Source organism: Rhinolophus sinicus, chromosome 16 (assembly GCF_057876585.1).
Source record: "Rhinolophus sinicus isolate RSI-liver-muscle chromosome 16, RSI-T2T, whole genome shotgun sequence".
NCBI classification, from domain to species: Eukaryota; Metazoa; Chordata; class Mammalia; order Chiroptera; family Rhinolophidae; genus Rhinolophus; species Rhinolophus sinicus.
Window position 1 is genome coordinate 31,117,229 of NC_142516.1, and position 24,194 is coordinate 31,141,422.

Genomic DNA, 24,194 nt, shown 5'->3' on the forward strand with positions numbered 1-24,194 from the left:
TAGGGGTTGGGGGCTTATTTCAGCTTTATAGGCTGACAAATCAAAAATTGTCTATTTGCCCACAAAAAGGCCTCATACCCTGTTTCCCCCAAAATAAGACCTAGCCGGATAATCAGCTCTAATGCATCTTTTGGAGCAAAAATTAATATAAGACCCGGTATATTGTATTATATCATATATCATATCACATCATATCATATCATATATATCATACATCATATTAAAGACCAGGTCTTATAATAAAATAAGTATAATATAAGACCCGGTCTTATGTTATAGTAAAATAAGACTGGGTCTTATATTAATTTTTGCTCCAAAAGACGCATTAGAGCTCATTGTCTGGCTAGGTCTTATTTTGGGGGAAACACGGTAGAACAACTTAAGAGGGTGTGGGGTTGGTATAATTTCAGCAAGCAAAGGGTCATTTGGGCAGGAATCAACGGAAAAAAAGTATTCCTTAGTGGCAGAAAGGTTGGAAACCAACTTGTTTACCTCCCACCCTGCCAGTGTCCATTTGTGGAAACTGAGGCTAAGCAAATCTGGAAGAGACACGCTTAAAATCACAGTGGTACAGACAGAATGAGATTGGGCCCCTGGCTCCTAGTTCAAGGCTTTCCCTACATTCAAGAATTTGGGGGCACCTGTTGAAATATGAGAAAACCATCTGGAAATATAACTGTCGTTAAAAAAACAAGCCCCAGAGCATCCATTTTTTTTCAATAGTCACACAGCGTGTGTGCCACGTGCCAAGGACTGAGTTAAGCATCAAATAGTCCCTCACATGTGAAGAACACTTTTTGATTCACAAAAGAAGTCTTTTAAATGCATTGATATTATTTAGTCTTGTGAGTGCTGTAATATCACATTGCAAATGAGAAACTCATGTTCAGAGAGGTAAAGTGACATCTCCAAGGCCACTCACCTAAATGGCTGAGGGGCTTTGACAGGGAAGGGCAGGCTCCAAGCCCTCGGTGTTCCCATCGCCTCAGTTATCACCGCAGTGTGGCAGCCACTGCTACTCTCAGCACCGACACACAATATCAGTGCCCACCTTTTTACAGTTACTTATAAAAATCATGATGTGGTTCAGAGCTGTCCAAGGCTTTCTGGGTTTATCAGCTGATGTCCTATACTAGCAGTTGCCTTGTCAGGGAGTTGAAAGAAAGAGGATCAGGCCTCTGTAGCTGGTTCCACGCCAGGACACATTATGTCCTACTGAACTGCCTCCTGTTTGGGAGGAGCTAGAGATTGACCTTGCCCTCAGGCTCCCTTCCATGGGGACAGAGGCAGTGCACTTTGGCTCCAGAATGTAGCAGGGCTGGTGAGAGATGCGTAGGGACAGATTTCGGTAACCCACTAAGTGATACAGCTTCAGTGTCTCTCAAGGCCCAGATCACAGCCACTTCCTACAAGAAGTCTTCCTGGATACCCCAGCCAGCATAAATTATAACTTCAGCTCTGCTCCTAAACCTACCTCACCCTTTGCTGGTACCCGGATGTCTAGTCCTGGGTCTAAGAATCCCCTTAGATGCAGGGAGTCCCCTCTGGACTAGGGGTCCTTCCTTGCACAGAACTCTGAATGGAGTAGGGCCACTGTGAATCCTGAATTGAATGGATTGACCAAAATCCTCCTGAGTTAGTTAGACATCCATCACTGAGGTGTGAGTTGGACTTTCTAGGGAATACGATTCAGTGTTATTCCAACAGAACATTTGGAACTTGTAGTCCAACAGTTCAGACTGTGGGATGGGGTCTTCTGGCAACATTCTGGTCAAAGAATGTCTTTAGGTTTCCAGACTAAGTGTCTTCCAGTGGCCAAATGAGTGTTAAGGAAAAACCTTCCGTTTTCCAGCCCAGCTTCGGCCCCATGGAATGCAGTCTGGTCCTGCTCTCTGAGCTATAACTACCAGTGATTTTTGCTTTTTTTTTTTTTTTAAACTTCTTTGCTTTTTAGGAGTGAGCGAAACTTGGTGCTGTCATGATGTGGCAAGGAGGCCCAGAAAGGCCTGGTGGGGGTCCTAGCCCCTCAAGAAAGCACCCGTCCAGGGTCCCTTTCCACGTGTGGGACCTGCACTCTGGCCCCTGCAGCCTTTTTCTCTTTTCTGTGTGTTTTGCTGTCTAGCTCAGTCTCATGCTTCTAGCAAAGATCAAGGACCAGTATTTCACTAATGCTTTCTTGCACCGTTTCATGACCTGTTTCTGTCTGATGCTGAAAGGGGCTGACTCAAGAACCATCTGTCTGCACGTGCAGTGCTCACTCAACCAGTATTTGTGCTATGGGTGGCACCGTGTGCTGGGGGCGGCAGGGACTGCTGGGATTTGTCAGTCACACTCGATCAATCCTGGTTCCTGCCCTCGAGGAGGAACCACAGACACACCAACAGGGGAAGCAAGACAGGGTCACAATCACCCTGAGTCTGGGCAGGGGTAGACCAAGGGCTGGGGTTCAAGGGAAAATGGGGAAATGCTCTCAGTTGGGATCATTGGTCCCAAAAGGCTTCCTGGAGGAGGTGGTATTTGAGCTGGGTCTCAACAAGTTGGGGGACTGAACACGAGGAGAGGGAGGAAGGTGGCATTTCAAATGAAGGAAACAGTGTAAGTGGATGGAGGTAGGCCCCACGTAGCATGAGGGCAATGGCAGTTGGCCTGGACTGTGGCTTTCAGGCAGGGGTCAGTGGGAGGTATGGCCGGGAAGCTCTTTGGGAACCGGACCCTGTAGGGCCTAAGTGCCACCACAGGGCTTCTGGGCATTACTTGTAGGCTTTGTCTTCATAAGTGTGTTGCCTGTGGGCACTCCCCTGCTCCCTCCCCACACAGACATACACACAAATCAGGTTGTCTTGCAGCCAGTGAGGCTTCAGGAGTCATTTGTACATTGTCTTGTCTATTCTTTGCTTAGATGAGGGCATTGGGACAGAATTTTGGAATAAGACCACAGCCGGAGAACAGATTAAAATTGAACCCAAACTGCTCAAAATGTGCTATAGCATAGCCAGGCATCTCAAACTGAAATGCCTACAGGGGCCAGGCAGATGACAGAAAGGAGGGAAATCAGCCTTGAGGGACAACACAATAGTTCTAAATTGCTTGTTCCACGGCTGATGACATACTTGCCCCTTTAAACCACCAAGTAGCCCATCAGTATGTTTCTACTGGCCCCATGTGTCACAATGGCCTCAGTTCTTGCCTCTGTTGGAGAGCTGGCTGGTTGGGTCTGGCGTGAACCCTGTGGCCTATGGTGGGGGCACTGTAATTCAACAGTGGGGTTGCTTCCCCTGAGTTCCCTGAATGGTCCTTGCCTTCGGGTCTTTGTAGTGTAGACAACAGGAAGTAGGCTGAAGGCACAACAGCCTCCTGTCTCCAGAGGACCAAATTGAGGCCCAGAACCATCACTCAACTGAGCTTCATGGCTGCTCAGTGGCAGAGCCAGGGCTCAGCCCTAGTCTCCAACCCGGGCTCACTGTGGCCTGCCCAGCACTGCCGTCCATGGCGCTCTAGCAGAAATGGAAATGCAACACATTCTGCATTCTCTCCCTCACTCTTGCCCTCTCTCTCGGTTTTTCTCTTCTCTCTGTTTTTCTGAAGGCCTTCATGGCTGGCCTGATCTGGTGGGAGAAGAGGTTTTTCCCAGGAATGGATCGATGCTCTGTGTGCAGGCTGTCGGGCTGACAGGGCTGACCTTTACTGAGTTTACTCTGGTTTTCCTTTCCCTGTTGGGAGCCCAGGAAGGTCTTGCTCTGGAGGGAGAGAGGTTGTGAAACCTTTGTCTCCAAGGAAGTCGGGCTGGGGTTGGGTACAGTGAAGATACGACAGTGGAGAATCTTAGCATGGAAAGCCCTTTGAGGTCAGTTATTTAAATCACTCCCATACACATGGCTTTTACAGATTGGGAAAACTGAGGCTTGGGGAGGAGAAAGGACTTGATCAAGGTTACTCAGAAGCTTTGACAGAGCCCCAGAACCCAGTGTGTGTGTGTGAGCGTGTGTGTGTACATATCCATAAAACATGTATATGTATGTGTTACACATGTTATATATACCGTGTTTCCCTGAAAATAAGATGTAGCTGCACCATCAGCTCTACTGCATCTTTTGGAGCAAAAACTAACATAAGACCCGGTCTTGTTTTACTATAAGACGCATCAGAGTTGATGGTCCGGCGAGGTCTTATTTTCAGGGAAACATGGTACATATATACTGTATATACATATATGTTATGCTACATTATATTCTAATATAATATCATATACTCTCATATCATATATGATACATATATGAGAGGCTGACTATTGCCTGTGTAGGTGACATAGTTATGGTCACTGTAGCTGTAGACAGCCACCCACCAAGTACCCACTGACCCCCAGTCACGGCCCATCATGCAGTTCTACAAAACCACGGGGAGGAGCTGGAGAAATAGCATGGTCCTTTTCAAATCTCCTCCTCTGCAAAGATTTTTCCTTCACCTCCTCTGCAAAGATTTTTCTCCCCAAGACCAGTTTCAATCCTTCAGAAATAGAACTTGGCTGTGAAGTCACTTTGAAAGACTTTCCGTATGTTAATTACAGGCGGCCAAGGTCTCAGCAGAGGTGGGAGCCCACCATCTGCAGATGGGGTCGGCCCCCAGCGTGCTCTGCAAATCCCCATCATCTGGCAGGTGTCGTTTTGGGTTAATTAAGAGCTACACTGAGCCGGTTTACCTGTCACTTCTGCGGATTTTAGGAAACTTCGACTTTCTTGCCATGTCTGAGCTTTTAGTGAAGGGGAAACTGAAAACATCTCTGGCTCGGATGATTTTCCTGGCCCTGGGCTGGCTCTCCAGCACAGCTGCAGGAAGTGCGTTTTTTTTTATGGCCCCCTGTAATCTTTTATTTGAATCAGTCGTTTCTGGTTACCTCACTGGTTTTTACAGTTAGTGAACTAGCTCTTCTGTATTTGGAAGATGATGCTTTCTAGGGGGAAGCCACCCTGCATCCTACATTTCTTAAGCTTCTGCTTTCTTTCTGAGTCTTTCAGGAAAGCACATAACATTCCTTGGTTTCATTTGGTTTAGTGGCTTTGGAACAGCTTTTGATTTGTGGGTCAGGGGCCTCTTTTCACAATTGGGGTTTGGGTTGTTGGTGCTAAGCTTAGAGCTCTGTGTTCATGGGGGCTGACTTGGCCAGAGCCCCCAGATAACTGGGTTCTCAGTTGGATAAAAGTCCCCCTTCTCCAGCCTGAGAGAACTTTCTCTCTCTGGGGTGATGATAATGTTTGGTATCTTGATAGAGGTTTGGGTTATACAGGTGTGTACATTTGTCAAACTGCAGCAAGGGTACACTTAGGATTTGTGTGTTTCCTTATGTGTACACATTGCATCAAAAGAAAAAAACTTGTAAACAAATAATGAATTTCAGTTAATCATATGCATGCCGAAGTACTTAGGGAAAGATGTACTGATGCCTGCGATTTCTTCTGAAATGCATAGAAAAATGACATGAATGCAAGGCTAGCGGGATGAAGAAATATATGATAACAAGTGTAAGACAATATTGATGGTAGAATTAGGTAGTGGGTATACAAGTGATTACTATAAAATCATTCCAACTTTGCTGTGTGTTTGAAAACTTGCAAACCTACTAGGGATGGGAGGGGTAAGGGAGGACTCCCCCCCACACACACACTGGGCCAGTGACATGTTCCTTGGGATGGTGAAAGCTCTGCGCCTGGGAATACAGCTGGGGTATGAGCGCTCTGCTTGGCGCTGCCTGGCTATGTGGCCCAGTTCTAATCATCTGGGACTGTGAGTAATAGCAGAGGTTGGTGAGGTTCAATGTGAGATAGATGATTGTGTGGAGGGCAGAGGGCCGATTTTACTTCCCATCAATTCCAGAAAGGAGTACGTTGCTTGAGGTTGGGTGGGAATGAAGAGAGTGGTTGCTAGTCCTTTGGATGCCCAGTGAGAAGCCAACTCCCTTGGGTCCCAAGCCCCAGTATTCTCGGCTCTACCGCCTTCCCTGGGGGTTTTGTGAGCTGGAGCGCCATGCCCTTGAAGAGGCTTCCTGACCACCGCTGCTCTTTCTCTCCTTCCAGTCTTGCCCTCACTTGTTTTTTTCTCTAATAAACCAAAAGCAGACAGTTCCCTCAGTTCTCCCTTTCTGCCTTCTGGACCGTGAGGGATTTCATGTGCCTCGCCTTTGTCGTGCCAAATCCCTTCTCCTTTCCGAGCCTCAGTTTCCCCATCTATAAAACCAGAATGTCCCACCCTGTGCTAACGTTTCTGCAGCTCTGTATTTCTTTCTGTCCCTCAGTTTCCTCTTCGTCCTTTCCCAGGATCCTGACAGAGGGGTGCAGAGGAGCTGGGGCTGTGACAGAGGGTTTAGGGTGGGGGCAGGAATGGCTGAGCTTGTTTTCTCTACTGCCAATAAAGGAAAGGCACCAAATCCTCACCACCCAGGGTGAGGAAGACCCTCTGTAAGGTGAAGTCATTTGAGCTTCTCCACCAGCTTAAAAAGTAGGGACTTTCCTTCTCTCCCTTTTACAGATGAGGAAACTGAGACTCGATAGGTAAACTCACATGCCCACGGCCACCAAGGTTGTCAGTGGCAGAACCCGGCCTCGAGCCATTTTCTGTCATCCCCTCCAGGGTAGGCAGCTCTGGGAAGGAGTGGGAGGTAGAGCACACCTGTGGGTATGACGCTGGCCATGAGCCTGGAAGGGGACCAGCCCTCCGTTCTTGGTCCTGTTGGTGGCTGCTAAAGAGGGGAGAGTCAGTCCCGAGTGTCCTGGAGTCCCATCGTGTACCATCTGCCCACCTCCCTGCTTTTGCTCATACAGTTGCCCCCTCTGGCCCCACTACTCCTTTGCCCAGTGCAAAGAACACGAACAATGGCTGGCTAGCTTCTCCTGGCACCTTGACATCAAGATAAACTTGTCTTAGACCCTCATTGCTCACCTTGTGGAAGAGTCCCATGTCCTCCCCAAGATTTCTGCAGTGTTTCCAAGAGAGGCTCGCTCTCACATGCCCACCTCTGGCTCCGGCTGTCTGGCATCACTGAACTCTTGGTCTCTGTGATCTGTGCTTCTCTTGGACCACATTGTTTCAGCTCAGCCCCTGTGGCTACCCGGGCATGGCACTCAGCCGCTCCCTTCGGTTTCCATGAGGGGAGAAAACACCAACCCAGTAGTACAAGGTATTCAAGTGCATAGTAGGCTTTATTGAATATATGGGAGTTAGGGGGAAGGGGTTAGAGTCCTCAAAACAGATGACTTAGTAGAAAGAGGTGAGTGGCCCATGGTGTCCTTGGTGCTGGGCAGTCATAAGAGAAGGAGTTTGTTGTGTGGTCTTTGTCTTCAGCCAGCTGGCTGCACCTCTTGGGGTTCTGACAATAAGCCAGAAGTGGGGGCTTTCATTTTCTACCCCAAGACTATCATTCCTGTACTTGAGGAGCATCATTTTGTGTCTTTGGATGTTGCAGTTATGTTGTTTCCCGGGCTCTGGTTCCCTCTTGCTTGGACTGTGGCAGCAGCCACCTGGACGTCCTGCCCGACTGTAGGCTCGCCTCCTCCAGGCTGTCTTCCAGATTCTGGCCCTCCCTAATCTGAAGGCCGTCTTAGCCCTAATGAGAGAAAAGCAGAACGTTCCTGCCCCACCACACTTTGCTCAGTGGCTTGCTCTACTAGGGCCTCACAAAGACGTGGCCATATGGGAGTCACGCTCTGACCAGTCCATCCCCAGACCTTTCTTTGTGCCTGGGGTGCCTTGCCTCCCTCTGCTTATCAAAGTCCTATCAATCCCAGCTCACATTCACCCCTAATCCCAGAAAGTGTCCCCAGGGCTTTCCCCAGACCTGCTTTTGGTTGGACAAGACTCACTTTTCTGAGCTGCTGTCATGGGGTTTGAAGGAAAGAAGGTGAATGTGCCTTGGGTGTCACGATGGTGGTGAAGTAGTACGGGAAATGAAGTCGCAGAATGGAGCCTCCAGACCCACAAAAACCAGCATCCAGGGAGGCCCACAGAACTCTCAGGGAGGGGGCCTTCCTCCCTGTAAGGCCCCTGGCAAGTGCAATCCAGGTTCAGCAGACAACAAGGGCCTTTGGCTATCACTTGGTCTGTACAAATGGGAGACAGAGGCCCAGGGTGGGAAGGCAGTGTCATAGGCAGAGGACCTTGGGCTGGAGGTCAGGAACCTGGCCTTTTAGTCACCTCCTGGCCTGTGCAAGCCTGTCCCACCTGCCTGGAGCTCCATTTCCTTACATATAAAATGTAGACAGTTGTGCCTGGGAAGGTTAAATAAGATTCTGGATGCCAAGGAAGTCTTGATGACCAATATTGGGTCATTGTCATTATGGCTGACATTTGCTGAGCATTCAGTGTGTGCCCGGCACTCAGTGTATCACTCATTCACTCTTTACAATGACTATATGTGGTGGGATCTATTAATTGTCCCAACTTTACTGAGAAGGAAATTGAGGCACCGAGAGTCTGAGTGACCTTCTGAAGGTCGCAGAGGTAGGAAGAGGCAGCCCTAGGATTGGAACCCAGGCAGTCTGGCTCCGGAGCCCTTGTTCCCTGCCTCTATGCACATTGACTGAGGACCATGGGGTTCAGTAGGAGCATGTGGGTTTGAACTTGGGCCACCTGCTGCTTCCCAGCCATCCTTGTGGCCAAGGCAGTCCAGGTCTGTAGACAAGCAATTTTCTTGGCAATTAAGGACCTGGACTCCCCATATCTCGTGGGGTAAGGGCTCCCTACATTCAGTCAGCTTCCTGTGTGGCACTTCAGATACCATCCCAGAGTCCCCAGCAGGTGGCTGGACCAGCCCCGAGGCCCACCTCATGCCCTGGGGATGGTCAGGCTCCCCTTGCCCAGAGTGCACACTCTGATAGAGCACGTCACAGGACAGGGCTGGGCTCTGAGGGTGCATATCATGCCCCCACTGTTAGTATATCACGCAGGCTGGGTCCCTGGGGGATTATTTCTTCCACTGAGGAGCTTATATCCTTGTGGAGGTGGCAGAATTATCAAGATAAGCACCATACATAAGATGTTGGATTGTGATCAGTTCTATGAGGAAAAATAAAGCAGGAGAGAGGAGTGGGATGGAAGGAGTTTCCATTTAAAATGCAATGGTCCAAAGACAATGTTGGAGCAAAGCCTAGAAGGAGGTGAGGGAGATAGCCATGAGGGCAACTGTGCAAGAGCTTTGTGTTAGCGGTGGAGGCAGGCAAACGACTGGGGCTTCACCGAGCACTGACTGCTCTAGATAGGGCATTACACTGCGGGCTGGTGGCACACAGGTGCAGAGAAGAGTCAGACATGGACCTGCAGGGCAGACACTCCCATGTCCCAGGACGCGCCCATGCAGGTCAGGGCGAAGCTCGTGCTGTGGGATGCTGAGTGCACCTGAGGGGCCCGGGGTTTCTGAGAAAAGAGGTATCTGAGTGGGGTTCTGAGACCGGGCCGGGGAGAGGGGGTGGAGGACGGTGGGCAACACTGACTTTGGTGCATATGCTAAAGGAGTTGGCGCTGTTTATGGTCCTTTGCCACTTTTGGAATGAGATGGGGGACGCGGGACCGATAACATGGACACAATTCACTAATTAACTGCAGCTGAGTGGACCTGAGACTTGACCTGTTGGGGCTGGAGGTCAGGGAGGCTTCCTAGGAGAGCTGGTTTTGGAGCTGGGCCTAGCAGACAAGTTCAGTGCCGCTAGATGAAGATGGAGAGATGGCCTTTGCCAGGGTAGCCCGATGCCTTGGGCCCAGGCACAGAGCTGTCAGGAAGTGCCTCGAATGGGACAGCTTCACGGGTGCCCAGAGCCTGGATGAGAGGGTGGTTGTGCCCCTTCTCCAGGCGGCTCAGTCTCTCTGCTCTCCCACCCTGCCCCCCAGGAGGAGAAGGAGGCGCTGGAGCACTGACGGATATTCCGGGGCTGGGTTCCTGCAGCCCAGCATTGTCACCATGCTCTCCCTCCATACGCTGGAACCTGACACCCTGACCACTGAGGCATAAAAAACAGAGAATTGGAAGGCTCAGCCTGTCAGGCTGGGAGTGGCCCCCAGAGATGCCTGGGGAGGAGTGTGTGTGTGTGTGTGTGTGTGTGTGTGTGTGTGTGTGTGTGTGCTCACGCTCTGCCTGTGGTTGCCTGTAGAAGCCGGGAGGTGGAAAGGAGGCCGAAAGGGCCAGGGGGCGGGAGCAGCTGACCCCTCAGGCCTGCTTTATTGTTCCGGATACACCTGGCCAAGCCCCGTGGGCCCCACATTTGGGCTTAGGAGGGGAGCAGTGCTCCCATCCTGACATCTGGCTGGTCCCTTCTGGGGGCTCCTTCCTTATGGTCCTTTGGCATCCTTAAGAAGAATCTGTGGAAGCTTGCTTGAGCTGAGGCTGGTCCCCAGAGCTGTGTAACTCCCAGCACCACTGCCAGGGAGGGGCCCATGTGCTCTGTAACCAGTGGCTTACGAAGCCACTCAGCAGCCAGCTGCCTATACAACCTGTGCTAGGCACTGGGGCCTGTGAGATGAGTCAGGCCTAAACCGTGTCCTCTGTGAGTCCCCAGCCACAGGGCAGCAAGGATAGGCAGCAAGGTGGTAGGGGAGGGAAATTTGAACTCCCCTTCTAGTGACTGGCTGGTGGTAAACGGCTCTCCTGGGGCTGGAAGCGAGAGCCCAGGTATCATGCGGGAGACCCTGCTCGCTGCACCATTTGTCATGCGGGGCGGCCTTCGGGGTCTCTGGTCCCGCTCCCCATATAAGAACGCAGGACATGGTGAGGCCGAAAAGGAACACCCACGGAGCCACAGATGGGGGAGTCATATCACTATATTCTCACTGGCAGCATCCGCCTCTCTGCAATCCGATCTTGCTAGCTCAGCCACCATCTTGCTAGCCCCCATTTTCTTGCTAGCGTAGCCACAGCAGTTATATTAGTGGCCAGTCACTCACTGGTTACAGCTGACGGCCAACTAGCCACAGCTGATGGCCATCCAATCACAGTTGATGGCCATTTACTACCTAAGCTAGCACCTTTCTATGTGAGGCCGAGAGCCTGGAAACTGCTTTCTGGGTCTCTGTCCCCACACCAGGGAAGTGCCAAACACAGGCATCATTGTTCTATGAGCAGCTGGGTAAGAGGTCCCACTATGTTCAAGTGCCACCATGCCTCCTCCTTGCACACCCAGTGTTGTCCCTACCCTGGCACAACTGCAGTTCCTGCCCAAGCTAAGAGCTGCCCCTCCCCCAATGCCCAGGAGACCCCAACCCCAACCACTCCCTCTTCTGTGCTCCCCTAAACCTTTGGCTTGTTCCCTCCATCTCAGCAAAATGCCATCTGCCTCCTCCTGGCAGAGGGCCTGTCTATGCCTCATCTTCCCCATTGGCTGAGGCCCTGGGAACAGCTACCTCTGGAGTCTCAGCACAGAGGATCAGACTAGAGTTGAGGCCACCTTTGGTTTCTTGGTCCAGAGTCACTCAAAAACACATGGGAAGTGGATCTAAATCTCACTGGGGTCCTGGAGTGGCCTCAGTCAGGGCTGAGAACCAGGTAGTCCGGGGCTTTGGACTTGGGTGGATGTATCAAGGCCATTTTGTGAGAGACCCTTGGCATCAGTCTCCTCACCTGCAAAATGGGCCAACAACCCCATGGAACACTTGGCACATGGCAATTTCATGGTATACATATGAGAAGCTGGTATTCACTCCCACTAATAAGCAAAAGGTTTTAAGGGGAAATCTAGACAATGCCAATGACAGCTGTCTACTCAATGAAGGTATGGACTGGACTTGCCTTTATTGATTACGAAATGCGATGGGCATTTTCCAAACCTGCTTTGACATTTGGTTCCTGTTTCTCTCCTACCCACCATATGCAGGGAGTGAGTTTTCCGGGAGCCCCTACAGCCACCCTCAGTATTCCTCCTACAACGACTCCTGGAGGTTCCCCAACCCAGGGCTGCTCGGTGAGTACTGGCGGAGGCCCTGCGGGGCCCCTGGGCCATCAGCTGCCCTATTCAGCCCCCTCGGTGGGTCAGGTTCCCTCAACATCCTGAGACTCGGTCACTGAGGTGGGTTGGGTAGCTCGCCCCAGGCACATGCAATCTGCAAGTCGTGTTGGGGCCGTAGGACAGTAAGCTTCAGGCCTGCTTAGGCCCTCCTCCCTCCCCCCAGATGTTTTGGGGGATAAGGGGAAATAGCACAGAAAGGGAACAAAGACAAAACAGGCATTGAAGCAGAAAGAAGAAGGTAGGGAAAGTGCCTGCCCAAGAATAAATGATATTTCTTAAGAATCATTGAATATTCAGATGAGAACTCTCTAAATAAGAGACAGCAAAGAGACCAACTCAGATAAATTGGTGGTGGCTACTGGTCTTGATAAGGACTCTGAGGCCCAGTGATTGATTTGTGATGTCTGCCCTGGACGTCACCACAGCCAGCTCCATTGGAAACTGGTTGCCCTGTGGCTGAAGGCCCAGCGGGCGCCCAACCTCTGCCCAGGCTTTAGACTGGCAGATTGTCCATGGCTGGGGCCAGCCTGATCTGTGAACACCATCTAGCTATTTGGTTTATCTAAAAGACCAAACAGGGCTAACTCAGCCCTCAAAGGCCAACAGGAGCCTTTTGTTCTGTTGAAATGAACTTACAGGGAACTAATGTGCCAGATGGAGCTGAAGGTTCTGGAGCATGAAGCAGGAGCTGGGGCCTCACAGATATCACTCACCACCTGGGGGTGGAGCCAGCCAGTCAGTGGCAGGCAGAACACTGATCTCTCCCCCAGCAGTCAGTTGGAGGATTCCCTCAAAGCCCAGACATGGGAGGGCCTCTGAGGCTATCCAGGTTTGTCTGTCCAGTTTAACAGGACCTGCTTAAGTAAGAACCTGTTAATTCCCCAGATTAGGGAACTGAGATTAGGACTGAGAACCATAGACTTCATCAGAAAAGCAAGAACCTGGTGTCTTCAAGTTCAAGTTGCCAGGCCATGGGTCTACAAAGGAGCCAGACAGTCACAGCCTTGGCCCCTTTTGAAGCCTGCTTTGGTGTTTAGGACAGACACATGGCATGGACACATCCCTTCCATGCTCCTGGGCCTCGGGCTGCTCAAAACATTTTGGTGTATCAGGTACCACTGCAGTGACATAAGGAAGAATGCCGATGAGAGCCCCAGATCCCTGTGCATGGAGAGTTCCAGTTTTATAGATGACGAGGCTTATATTATTGGTGGCCTCCCGGACGGGCTGCATCTGTGACTGATCGGTCAGACTTCCTTTCTGTTTTTGGTAAAAATTATTTCTAAGCATGAAGCCTGGTCTCTACTTACCTACTGCTTTTCCTTAACACCCCACACCCACCCCAAGCAGCAGCCCTGAGCTCTGCGTTGGCCCAGCCATCAGTCTCAGGAGACGAAGGCTGGCCAACCTCTCCCTGAAGCAATGTCTTTCAGCAGGGCTGAGGATGGGGCATGGGTCTGGTGGCCTGAGCCTGGGAGTCCCCTCCCTGCAAACCTGCCTCAGACAGAGCCTTGGTCCCAGGGCTGCTGCAAGACCCTCAGGGGATGTGGCACGAAGGATGCCTGGGCCAGGCTGCGGGAGGGGTTCCTAGGGATGGGGCTAGGACCCCAATGAGGCCATGTTGAACCAGGACCTCCACGGGTGGCTGTGCACTGCCCAAGGAGACAAGCGAGGCTGAAGTCCAGCCCCTGCGTAGCCAAAGTCCCAAAACCTGGCACAGGGTTACAGGTGCCCAGAGTGGACACCTTTCTCTAATTCTCACAAGGTATGCCATCGGCTCATTTGCCAAGGAGTTCATGAGGCAGAGAAGTGGGGCAGGAGCTGCTCAGGAAGGTGTGGCAAAGGGATGGAGTGGTGGGTGTTCTGGGGCCACAGATGAGGGACCTTGAATGCCAGGCTGAGAAGTCTGGACTGATTGTGTGGGCAACTAGGAGCCTAAGGGGATGGCGAGGAAAGGGTGGGACCAGACTGCTTCTGAGGCCTTTCTGCTCAAGCTGGAGTGAGATCCAGTTCATACCCACAGTTATTAGGCATGGGCTGCATGCCTGGTGTGGAAAAGACGTGGACTCTGTCCCAGGGAGCTCACAGGCTGGGGTGAAGGAGCCTTGGGCAAGTGTGTCTGTGATGGGAGGTGCCCAGTGCACTGAGAGGGGTGGAGAGGAGGAAGAAGAATCAAAACTCTGTTCGTCTAAATGAGCACTTGCTAATTGTGCAGGGACTGGGCAAAACCCTTCATATGTGTTATCTCATTTTATACTTTTAACAGCCCTAGAGGGCAACGTACTATTATCTCTATTATACAGATGAAAAAAGTGAGACTCAGAAAGGTTAATTCACTTACCTGAGGTCACACAGCATGCAGATGGCAGAATAGGGACCCAAACTCAGGTTACTTTGACCCCAGAGCCTATATTCGTAACCAGTGTGTGATGTAGTATTCTTACTCTCCCTGACCAATTCAGTCTTGACAGTACTACAGCCAGGAAAAGAGGCCTCATCCTTCCATAGGAACAAGCCTTGAGAGTTCTAAATAGTCAGATCATGTATGTGATTAGAATAGCTCTGGACCACTTCTTCAAGTTGCTCGCTCCCCAACTGAGGTTCTATGCAAGAGAGTCTAATGCAGAGCTCACATCTGTGCCCTAGCAGCAAAGGAAGTTGGGAGAATGAGTTCTGACTTCTAGCTCAAAGAGGCAGGCCTCATATCCTAGGAAACACAGGAAAAGTTTAAACGATGCTGGGCAGTTACAAACATAAGAGATCGCACCTGCGCTGCCCACATCTCTATAACCTGGGGAATCGTGGCCATGTCATCCAGCAGTCCACGCCTCAGATGCCTCAGGTATAAACTGAGGATAATGGCCACTGGCAGCTTCTTTCAAGCAGGAGCTGAACACAGCGCTCTCTTGAAGCCCTGAAGATGAGATACCAGGCTCATGCTATCATTGTCTTATAAATAAGTTCCAGGACCATTCACATCTACCAGCCTGCCCTTCCTGCAGAGTGTCTTCAGGGCTTTAGCTGAAAGAGTCCCAAGGAATGGGGCAGGAGACTGATTCCTGCTGTCTGGGGAGGGTCCCAGGGTGAGGAGACCTGCTCCTCCGAGGCTCCTTGATGCTAGGTCAGTGGGAGCTGTGCAAACAGGTGAGACCCTCCACCTTCACACTCCCAGGTGCTCATGCACACTGCTCAGCCTCAGCTGGCCTGGGTGAAGCCTCCTTCATGGAAACAATGCCAAAGGATGGGCAATGCCACTAATGAAGCTGCACCCCCACTTCTCCGGAGAACTTCCCGCCCTGCTGAACCTCCTCCTCCGGAGCTGCCTGCCCAGCCAGGGCTGTGGTGACCCAGCAACCTTTTTTTTTTTTTGAGGGGGGGGCGGTGGGCGCAGGCTGGCGAGGCTGGTGGGGCAGAAGGCCGGAAGAAAAGCAGCAGCGGTCAATTAGGATTAGAATGGGAATGCCTGTGGTCTCTGTAAAGGGATTATAGAGCAAGTGGGAGCCCCAAACGACTGTGTCAAGAAGTAAATTGATAATAATGTGAATTAGAGAGGAAAAATGACAGAAGAAAGGACAAGTTTATTCTAGATGGAGGTCTAACGGGCACCAGGAAGACAGAGTGCTCTATGAGGTGATGTTTTCATTTCTCTCAGTAGATGCAAGCTTTTTTTTTATTTTGCCGTGGAGGCCTCATGCTGAGGCTGCTGGACAGCCTGGCCAAGAGAGTAGGCTTTGAGAAGGGAGTGAGTCAGAGCCAAGGGTGAGACGGGTCGGTGTGGGACTCAGAGGGCCGAGTCAGGCTGGGTTTGGAGGGGTGGTGGTGGCACATGCTAAAGTGTCTCCCCAAACCCTACCCTCTTGATTCCATGCTAGCTGTATGGCCTTGGGCAAGCTACTTACTCTCTCTGTGCCTCAGTTTCCTCATCTGCTAAAAGGGGACAATACTAGTTCCTACCTAATAGAATTGTGGAAATTAAGAGTTAATGGATATAAACGTGCTTAGAAAAGTACTTTCATATCCTTATATCATGGCACCCTCATATAGCCCTACTGTCACACCCCCTTTTACAGGGGAGAAAACTGAGGGTTAGGGAAGTGAGGTCACTTGTTCAAGGTCAAGAGTGATAGAGCCTGATTGGCAGCCTCCAGGCCTTGGTGCCCAATTATAGTATCTGGAATAATTGCCAGTATTGGTTTGGATTTGGGTGAGATTTCAGGATCAACATGAGTTGTCTCCCCTGGGGAATTAAGAAGCTTGCTATTCCCACCGCAGCAGACACGTGGTCTACAATGGCTCACATGGCCCCAACTGCTGTCTACTTGGATAAACACAGCCCTCCAGCACTGGGTGTACAGACTGTGAACTGTGTTGTGGTGGAAAGAGTCCTGGGCCAGGACCAGACAACCTGAACTCCAGGCCAGGCTCTCGCACTAAGAGGCTTCCATGGCTTTGATCACATGACTTTGGTTTGTTGAGCCTCAGTTTTCCTACCTGGAAAAGGAGGAGATGGCCTAGCGTCTCTTACTTGTGTCCCATGGAGCACCCCCCCCCCCCGCCCCCATACTCTTTCATCCATGGAGAGGAGTTGGAGCACAGAGCCAGGCTCCTGGAGGCCCCATCCAAAGTGCGTAGTCAAATAAAGCAGCCCAGAGGCAGTGGGGGGAGCTGAGCATGGGTATAGAGCCCTTAGCCGGGTCCCATCAGGAGGTCACAGGAGGCAGACTGCACCCCGCCCTGCTCCACGTGCTCATACTCTCCAGTCTCCCCGTGTCCAAATCTTCTTGTCCCCCAAACCCAGGCTGACCCACTTCCTCCAGGAAGCCTGACCCTGCCACAATAATCTTGGTTCCAAGAGCTCTTTTTGCAGCGCTCCGGTCCCTTTTCTGCCTTTGAACATTGGCCTCAGGTATGGGACTGCAGGCACGTCACCCTCCAACCTCCGTGCCCTCTTCTCTCTCTTCCAGGCTCCTCGTACTATTACAGCGCTGCTGCCCGAGGAGCTGCCCCACCAGCAGCGGCCACTGCCTACGACCGTCACTGACCTTCGGAGCCAGGCAGAAGCCAAGCACTTATGACTTATATCACTGAGGGTGATAGCCTCCCAGCCCCCTCCAAAGATAGCCAGAGGGGCCCAACAAGCCCACCCCCAGCAACCCCCCCCACTCACCTGAAATTCCATCCCCCCCTTTTTCCTGCCAGGGACTCTGGTGTTCTATGGTAGGGCTGCTGGACCTCTAGACAACTGTCCATTTCTAAGAATCAATCGATGAGCTTCTCCCAACAGTGACAGTTTCTCCACAAACCAACAACTGTTCTGCAGAAAACTGCAGTCCCAGCCCAGCCTGCCTGACCATCTGCCCATCTTCCTGCCCCAGGCCTGGCAAGGAGAGCTTGTTAATGTCACTTCAACAGCACTTATGTAAACACCTTTTTGCTTTTTTGTGGGACCAAGGGTCCAACTGAGCAGACTCCCCACCTAATATAGGTTCAACAGTCCCAAAGTATCACAGGTTGTCTTAGACTTGTGCACAAAGCAACCCCTCTGCCCTGGATGCCCTCATAGAGTGGGCTCGGAGCTGTCTGTGAGACTGAGGGTGCCCACCTTGGGGACCCAGGCTCCTGCTCGTTGCTACTTCTTTAATAACTTAACCGAGCTGGTTATGCTCCACTCCTCCCCAAGAGAAACACACTTTGGGGAGACACACTGGCTTCCTGCCTCCATTTCCCTGGGCTCAGTGCAGTGCGAACAGCTCTTTTCTATATATATCAAAGGAATCGAAGAACCGTCTGGCAGATCCCTAAGTTACCGTTGTCCGAGGTGCTGATTGCACCTAACTGAACATTAGGGCTGAGTGGGACCCAGAAGATCATGGTCCTAGGTGGTGCGTGAGGCACCTCAGCCCCTGGAACCACCGATCTAACTGGGCGTTCCCAGGCTCTGATCACTTTGGACGTCCACCATGGACACTGCCCCCTCCTCCAGGACCCCAGTGAGTGGATTCTGGGCAAACCTGTCCCTGCCATGTAGACAGTGATTAACAAAAAGGACTTTGCCTGCACCGAGAACCACACACATCTACAGCGGTCAGCCGTCCTTGTGGAGCCTAGCATGCAGCTGGGAATGAAGGTGCTTGCATGGGGGGACATGTCCACCTGGTGGTACAAGGGACTGTGATGGTCAGGGCCATGGACAAGGGCCGCGGGAGCTGGGAAAGGGTGTGGGAGGGTTGGGGAGAGCCACCTAGGAGGATTTGGAGGACAGAGGAAGGCCTCCTGGAAAAGGGACAGGACAGGCACTGAGGAGCTGGTGGTGAATGGGGTGTGGTCTTGAGATGGGGGTCCAGTGGCCACGATCTCTTTGCCTGGGGCCTCAATTCCTTGCATAGTCTCTCTTGCCAACTCAGAACATCCAGGAAGAGGCTCTGTCCAAATCTGGGCTGAATTATAGTGATGATAGTGGATTTTGCCATCTCATGTGACCATGTTCCTGGTGTCTGCATGTCACCAGGGTGGCAGAGAGCTTGCACTTGAGCCCGCACTTGAGGTGATTGGCCTTGAGAGGTCTTGTCCTGGCTGCACCTCTGCATTGCTGTGGGACCTCAGACAAGACCCTTCACTTCTCTGAGCCTTGGTTGCCTTGGCACAGCATGGCCACCTGCAGGATCGCCCAACAGCTCTCTCTTTCCTTCCTCTCTCCCAGGGAGCTGGATCAGGCCCTCCACTGCTGAGCAAGCACATAGGGCTGGGCATCTGAGTCCCGCTAAGATTCAGACCAAGTGGGAAACAAGAACACCCAGAGAGATTGGAATGAGCCTTGAGGAAGACCTAGCATAGCTCCCCTCAGGAGAAACTGAGGCCCAGCTGGGAGAAGCCCAGGACCACGCAGGGAGACAGAGCAGACCTTTCCTGGCCACCACCAAGTGTTTTCCCCATAAGACCTCTGCAAGGTGGTGGGACAGAAGAGGAAACAGGCTCAGCAAAGTGGAGTCCCCAGGCAATGAGTGACAGAGGTGGGTCTGGGACTCTGTCCCTGACCCCTGGCATATGGTGGTCCTCCCATCCCTGGGGAGAGAAGTAGACAGTGAGGGCAGCAGGAGACGGTTCTAGGCCCACTGCCCCAGATGGGGTGTCCTGGGACTGTTAGAACTGCTGAGGAAGCCCAGTCCCCCAGGGTGAAGGTGGAACTGGTGAGCACAGGCACACCCCCACACCCCCACACCCCCACACCCCGTTCCGCCGAACCTGATGAGAGGGTATCTGGGAGCCAGGATAAACTGGCTCCAGCCTCTGTCTGCCAGGCAAGGTAGGAGAAGGTATTATCTGACCCCTCCCTCCCTTCCACAGGAAGTAAGTGGTGGGTGGGGTCAGGGGTCTGCAGCGTAGCCCTCTTGTACCCAATCCTTGAATCCTGGTCCCTCCTGTGGTGTCAGGCTCTTGGGAGGTCAGCCTTCCCTGAACCAGCTGCCTAAGGCGCATACCATCCTTCCTCAGTGAAGCCCACATGGCCCCATGCACGGCCCTCTACCCAGCCTCGCCCTCTTCAGCCCTGTGATGAGCTCCCTCCATGTTTTTCCTCACTCTCCTGAGGCTCCACTGGTCCTCAGATTGCATTTGAATTTATTAGACAGCCACTGGATTACTGGGCTGCTGGGCAGAAGCACAAGAGCACAAGATGCATACACGTATTCTCACACTCATACCTGTTCTCACCCACTGAGTTCCCACGCTGCCTGGTGCAGCTGCCTGGGAGCTTGGAGGGGAGGCTTCCACAGGACACAAGCTGTTGATGCCAGAGAATTCTGAGTAGAAAACGCAAGGCCAGGACCTTCACCAGCATCGTGGCAGGAGGCCTGGGGCGTTCCTCCACAGGCCTTCAGCCCCAGGTTCTGGCTTTGACTTTTTGAAAAGGACATTGTGGGTTCTATGAAAAATTGTCATACCACTAATCTAGCTCCAGTCTAGATAAAACTGATGACATATCAAACCCAACATTCTTTTCCCAAGGCGCCTTAGTTAGGGTTAGCCCTTTCATAACTGATGTTCATATGGTGCTTTGCAATCCTTGACCATCCCCTGGGGCAATCACAATGCCCATTTTACAGATGGGGAAAATTGAGATTTGGATCTCACAGGGCAAGATAGAGATGAAGTGAATCCTTAGATCTCCAGGCCCCATTCTCTCCACAGAACCATGCTCCTGTAATGGGAGAGTATGGCTTAGAGATACCTTTCAACCCCCTAGAAACTCCCCCAGACCCACAATGAGGAAAGAAAGAAAAGGGAGGCCTGATGGAGAGCCTGGGTGTTGGTGGCTTTGCTGGTCCAACTTGATTCTCATTAACACGGAAACCTGCAAAGTCTGCCCAGATTTACACCAATGCTTCTGACTCATCCAGACTCCTTTCCTGCTGTGCCCTGAAGCTCAGAGGGGATTGGAGCTTGTCTAACACCACATTGCAAGCCCTGACAGGGCTTGGATGTGGGCCCAGCTCTGACTCCCAGGGTCTAGGGCTCCAGTGTCATGAGATATCTCATCACTCTTTTCTTTATCCTTTCTGCCGTGGATCAGACTCCAAGCCTGGCTGTGACAATATGCAGGAGTTCCTGAGCAGGGCCATCGGGGCCAATAGGGTACCCATAGGTCACAATGTCAAGGGCCCTGAATTAACTACTTCCCAGGCCCGGTGAAGTAACCTAGCCATTCAGGCAGCGCACAAGGCCGTATGGGTGGTGGGACCCAAAATCCAGAGTGCTTGCCCCTTCCAATAGCATTCAAATGCGAAAGCTTTTAAAATGCTCTGTCAGCCCCCCAAAAATATGTCTATAGGCCACTGGCCACCAGCTTGTGACCTCCAGCCTTTGTCCAATGTCCCCTTTCTTCTTTGTCTCCTTGCCCTTCATTGCAGATTTGGGAGAGATGGGAGCCCAGATTGATGAGTGTCAGGTTGCCCAGCCCCCAATCCCTGCCCTCCTCCCTCGCCATCCTGGGCTCCTGCAGACCATTTTGGCTTTGAAAGTGGGTGAGGCTGAATGTCGGAGGTGGTGGGGTAGGGGGATGTTTGGCTTTGAGGGTAGTTCAGTGCTGCTGGGACCTTTCACATGTGCAGGGAAGAACTCCAGATGTGACCACAGGGCACGTGAGAAGTCATATCCCTAGAGAGACTGCCCTGCCTTGCACAGTCCCTGGCACCAGCCACCCTTTTCTGGATGACATCTCAGCTAGGATTTAGCTCCAAACCATGGGGAGCAAATCTTAAAAACAAACCAAACACTCCTGACAAATACCTGGAAACAAGATATGTCTGAGACACAGCTGCCCGAGGATAGAGAAAAGTCCAGGCCCCTGGATAGGTCAGGCCCAGGCTGGAGTGGGTGGATCCCCCCACACTGGGCTGGACCACCTCCCCAGTGGCCCTGCTAAGAAGCCAGCTCTGCGGCCTTGGCCTCATCATCCATCGAGGAGCCTGCCTCTGATGGTTTCCAGGGACGCACACCAGTGGTCCTGGAGAATTTATTCCTTTAGTTCTTTTGGCCTCGGAGAGCTTCCAAGGCAAGTGCATTTCTTAAAAGGTAACAAAATACATTCTTGGAAAGTTGGACAGTCAGGCCATGACTCCTAGCTGGCAGTCTGCCCCACCTCCTGGCAGCCCCTTCAGCCCCTGGTCCCCTGCCACCCCCACACCTCAGGACTCCCTCTTGCATATTCATGGTGGAGCCACAGTGTTGATCTGCACTTCCCCACTGTCAGCTCGCGGCTGTGCCTCCAGAGTGGTGGCCAGGTCCCCAGGGGCCAAGACAGAAGCAAGTCCCTTGCCCGCCTGCTCTCCTGACAAGGGGACTACACTTCTGTGACACAGCTGCTTGCTGGGAGCAGGCAGGCACTATTCTTCCTTTCATCTCCGGTAACTTCTCAGTGCTCAGGTCCTGTTCCTGCAGCCCCCAGGGTCAAAGGGGACCTCAGAGTTTCAGTCCATGTGTTCCCAACGGTCCCATTTAGCCCATCTCCAAGTTGGGGGTAAACATTGCCACCATTCAGTGAGTCTTGATATTCTTCTTGCCACATTAGACCCCTGAGAGGCTCAAGGAGAAAATGCAGCTGTTTATCTAGTTATTGAAGGAATCTCAGTGAATTCTAAAATGGAGCTGGTCTCAGGTAGTGTGTTTGGCCTGTGGGCAGGAAAGAGAGGGAAGAAATCTGTCCTTCAGCTTTGGGCAGCTCTGAGCATAGTGGAGGGAGGAAGCATGGGGAACAGCATGGGGTGGGGCGCATTGGGGGTTATGAGCCCCCTCCCCAACACTAAGACCTGGCTGGAGGAGGCCACGCTATAGTCTCACCCACCCCAACCCTGGGTTCACCCCACCTTGTGACTATGGCCACCCAGCTACCCTTCTCTCCCAAATCGCAATGCTTGTGACCACATCCCTGATCTTCTCCAAAAGCACCATTAAGAACAAGTGATTTTGGATGATGGATTTTTGATTTACAAATGGTGCACTTCCCCTGGAGTGGAACAGAAAGGAAACCATTTAATGGCTCCCCTATTTTCAAGCATGAACACATTTTAATGAAACTATTTTATTGTATTTGAGGAAATGGAGAGTTGAACATTCCAACCAATCAATAGCCAATTAATTGCTATAAAGCTAAAAAGAAAATAAATAAGTCCTGAGTTTATTTGAAACGCCCTGCAAAGCTCCAAGCCTCCAAATCTGGCCTTCCTCTCAATACTCGTATATGACAGTGTGTTCACACACACGTGCACACACCCCCACACCTCACACGTACTTGAAACTCAGAGAAAACGCTGAGTCTCCTCATGCCAGTTCTTGCCTGCTCTCCTCACCTTTGGTCAGAGAAGGTGAGCACACCTGGGAGCAGCCTGTCCTGGGCTCAGGAAGAGGCAGCCCAGCCCCTGGCCCCAAACCGCCAGCACAGTGTGGATTCGTGGGCACTGAGGGCCCCACTGCTTGGTCCCCGTTGCTGGGACTCCAAGTTCAAGCTGAGGGTGGAAATCTGATTCGGATTTTGCCCTGATCCTTGCTGGAAGATGCTGCCCTGGTTTTTCACCCTCTAGTGGCCTTTGGACATTGAGTATTTGTAGAAATTCAGATTACTTTGCAAATGGAACTCTTTGCCAGGAAGACACATGGATTTTGCTTTCATTCTTTCAGACAGTTGGCTTTGTCTTAGGGACTCACCTTCCACCGTCAAATAACTATACATATCTTCTGTATCCGCCAAAGTTTGTGATGCCTGCATAGACGCTTACTTGTAAAAAAAAAAAAAAAATACAAAAAAAAAATACAAAAAAACCAACAACAAAAATAACAATTGAATTGCCTTTGAAAGTGGGAGATGATCTGTCTCCAACAGATTAAAAAAAAATTGCTTCTTAAAAATGTGTATGTTTTGTATTCTTTTTTTCTAGTAGAAAATGATTGGAAATATTGGTGGTTTTTTTTCCCCTTAGTGACGTGTGTTGCTTTTGTGTGTAATAATATTTGAATGTAATTACAGCAGTGCCAATTTGCCAAAGATGTCGGACATATTTTTCTTTTGTTGGGAGGAGGGCAGGGGCTGGGGGTGGGATTGGGGAAAAAAACGGGGGTGGGATTTTGGTTTAATTTTTTAACTCTTTTTTTTTCTTGTCAAATCTGGAGTTTGTGGCTTTATTCTAAGTTAAATTGTTGACAGCAACACTTTTATTTTAGATTAGTTGGAGGAACTTGCAATAAGATTGGCGTAGTCTCAATGTGTCTTTCCATGAGTGACTGTTAATTGTGAAGAATTGATTTTATGTAACCTTTATGTGAAATAATTATTTGTAAATATTTGCCATAATTTTATTGGTTCCTAAAATAAAAGTAATTTTTTAAGTTCAGAAAAAGAGTTTGAGCTCATTTGTTTTTACCACTTCACAGATGGTCTTTGGCAACTTTGCCAAAGCCACATGGGGTTGTGGGGGTTACTGGCTCTCCTGATGAACCTGGGTCAAAACAAATCCATGCAACTAAAATGGTGTGCTGTGGTGTTGGCCTGTGCCCTGGAGTGGCTCCAGGCTAGCTACCATCAGGCTTGGCTGAATGGAGCCGTGGTTGAGCCCCCAGCCTGGATGTGACTCCTGGCTCTGATACTCACTGGCTGCGGAATGTTGGCTGCGTTCTGTGACCTTAGCTTCGTTAGCTCTAAAATGGTCAGTAACATCCATCTCATTC

At 51.1% G+C, this 24,194-nt stretch overlaps 1 protein-coding gene across 9 annotated transcripts in view; it reads left to right on the forward strand.

Annotated features, from left to right (window-relative positions):
* PAX5 (paired box 5) overlaps positions 1 to 23,866 on the forward strand; it is a 188,117-nt gene extending 164,251 nt beyond the window's left edge. For 5 of the 9 annotated variants that reach the window (XM_074330720.2, XM_074330721.2, XM_019729114.3 and 2 more), the window contains 2 exons: positions 11,847 to 11,933; positions 15,151 to 16,936. In XM_074330720.2, coding sequence (XP_074186821.1) covers positions 11,847 to 11,933; positions 15,151 to 15,236 — 173 coding nt within the window. In that variant the 3' untranslated portion in view covers positions 15,237 to 16,936. The other 4 variants (XM_019729111.3, XM_019729113.3, XM_019729118.3 and 1 more) reach the window with 1 other exon arrangement.
* The last annotated feature ends 328 nt before the right edge of the window (positions 23,867 to 24,194 follow it).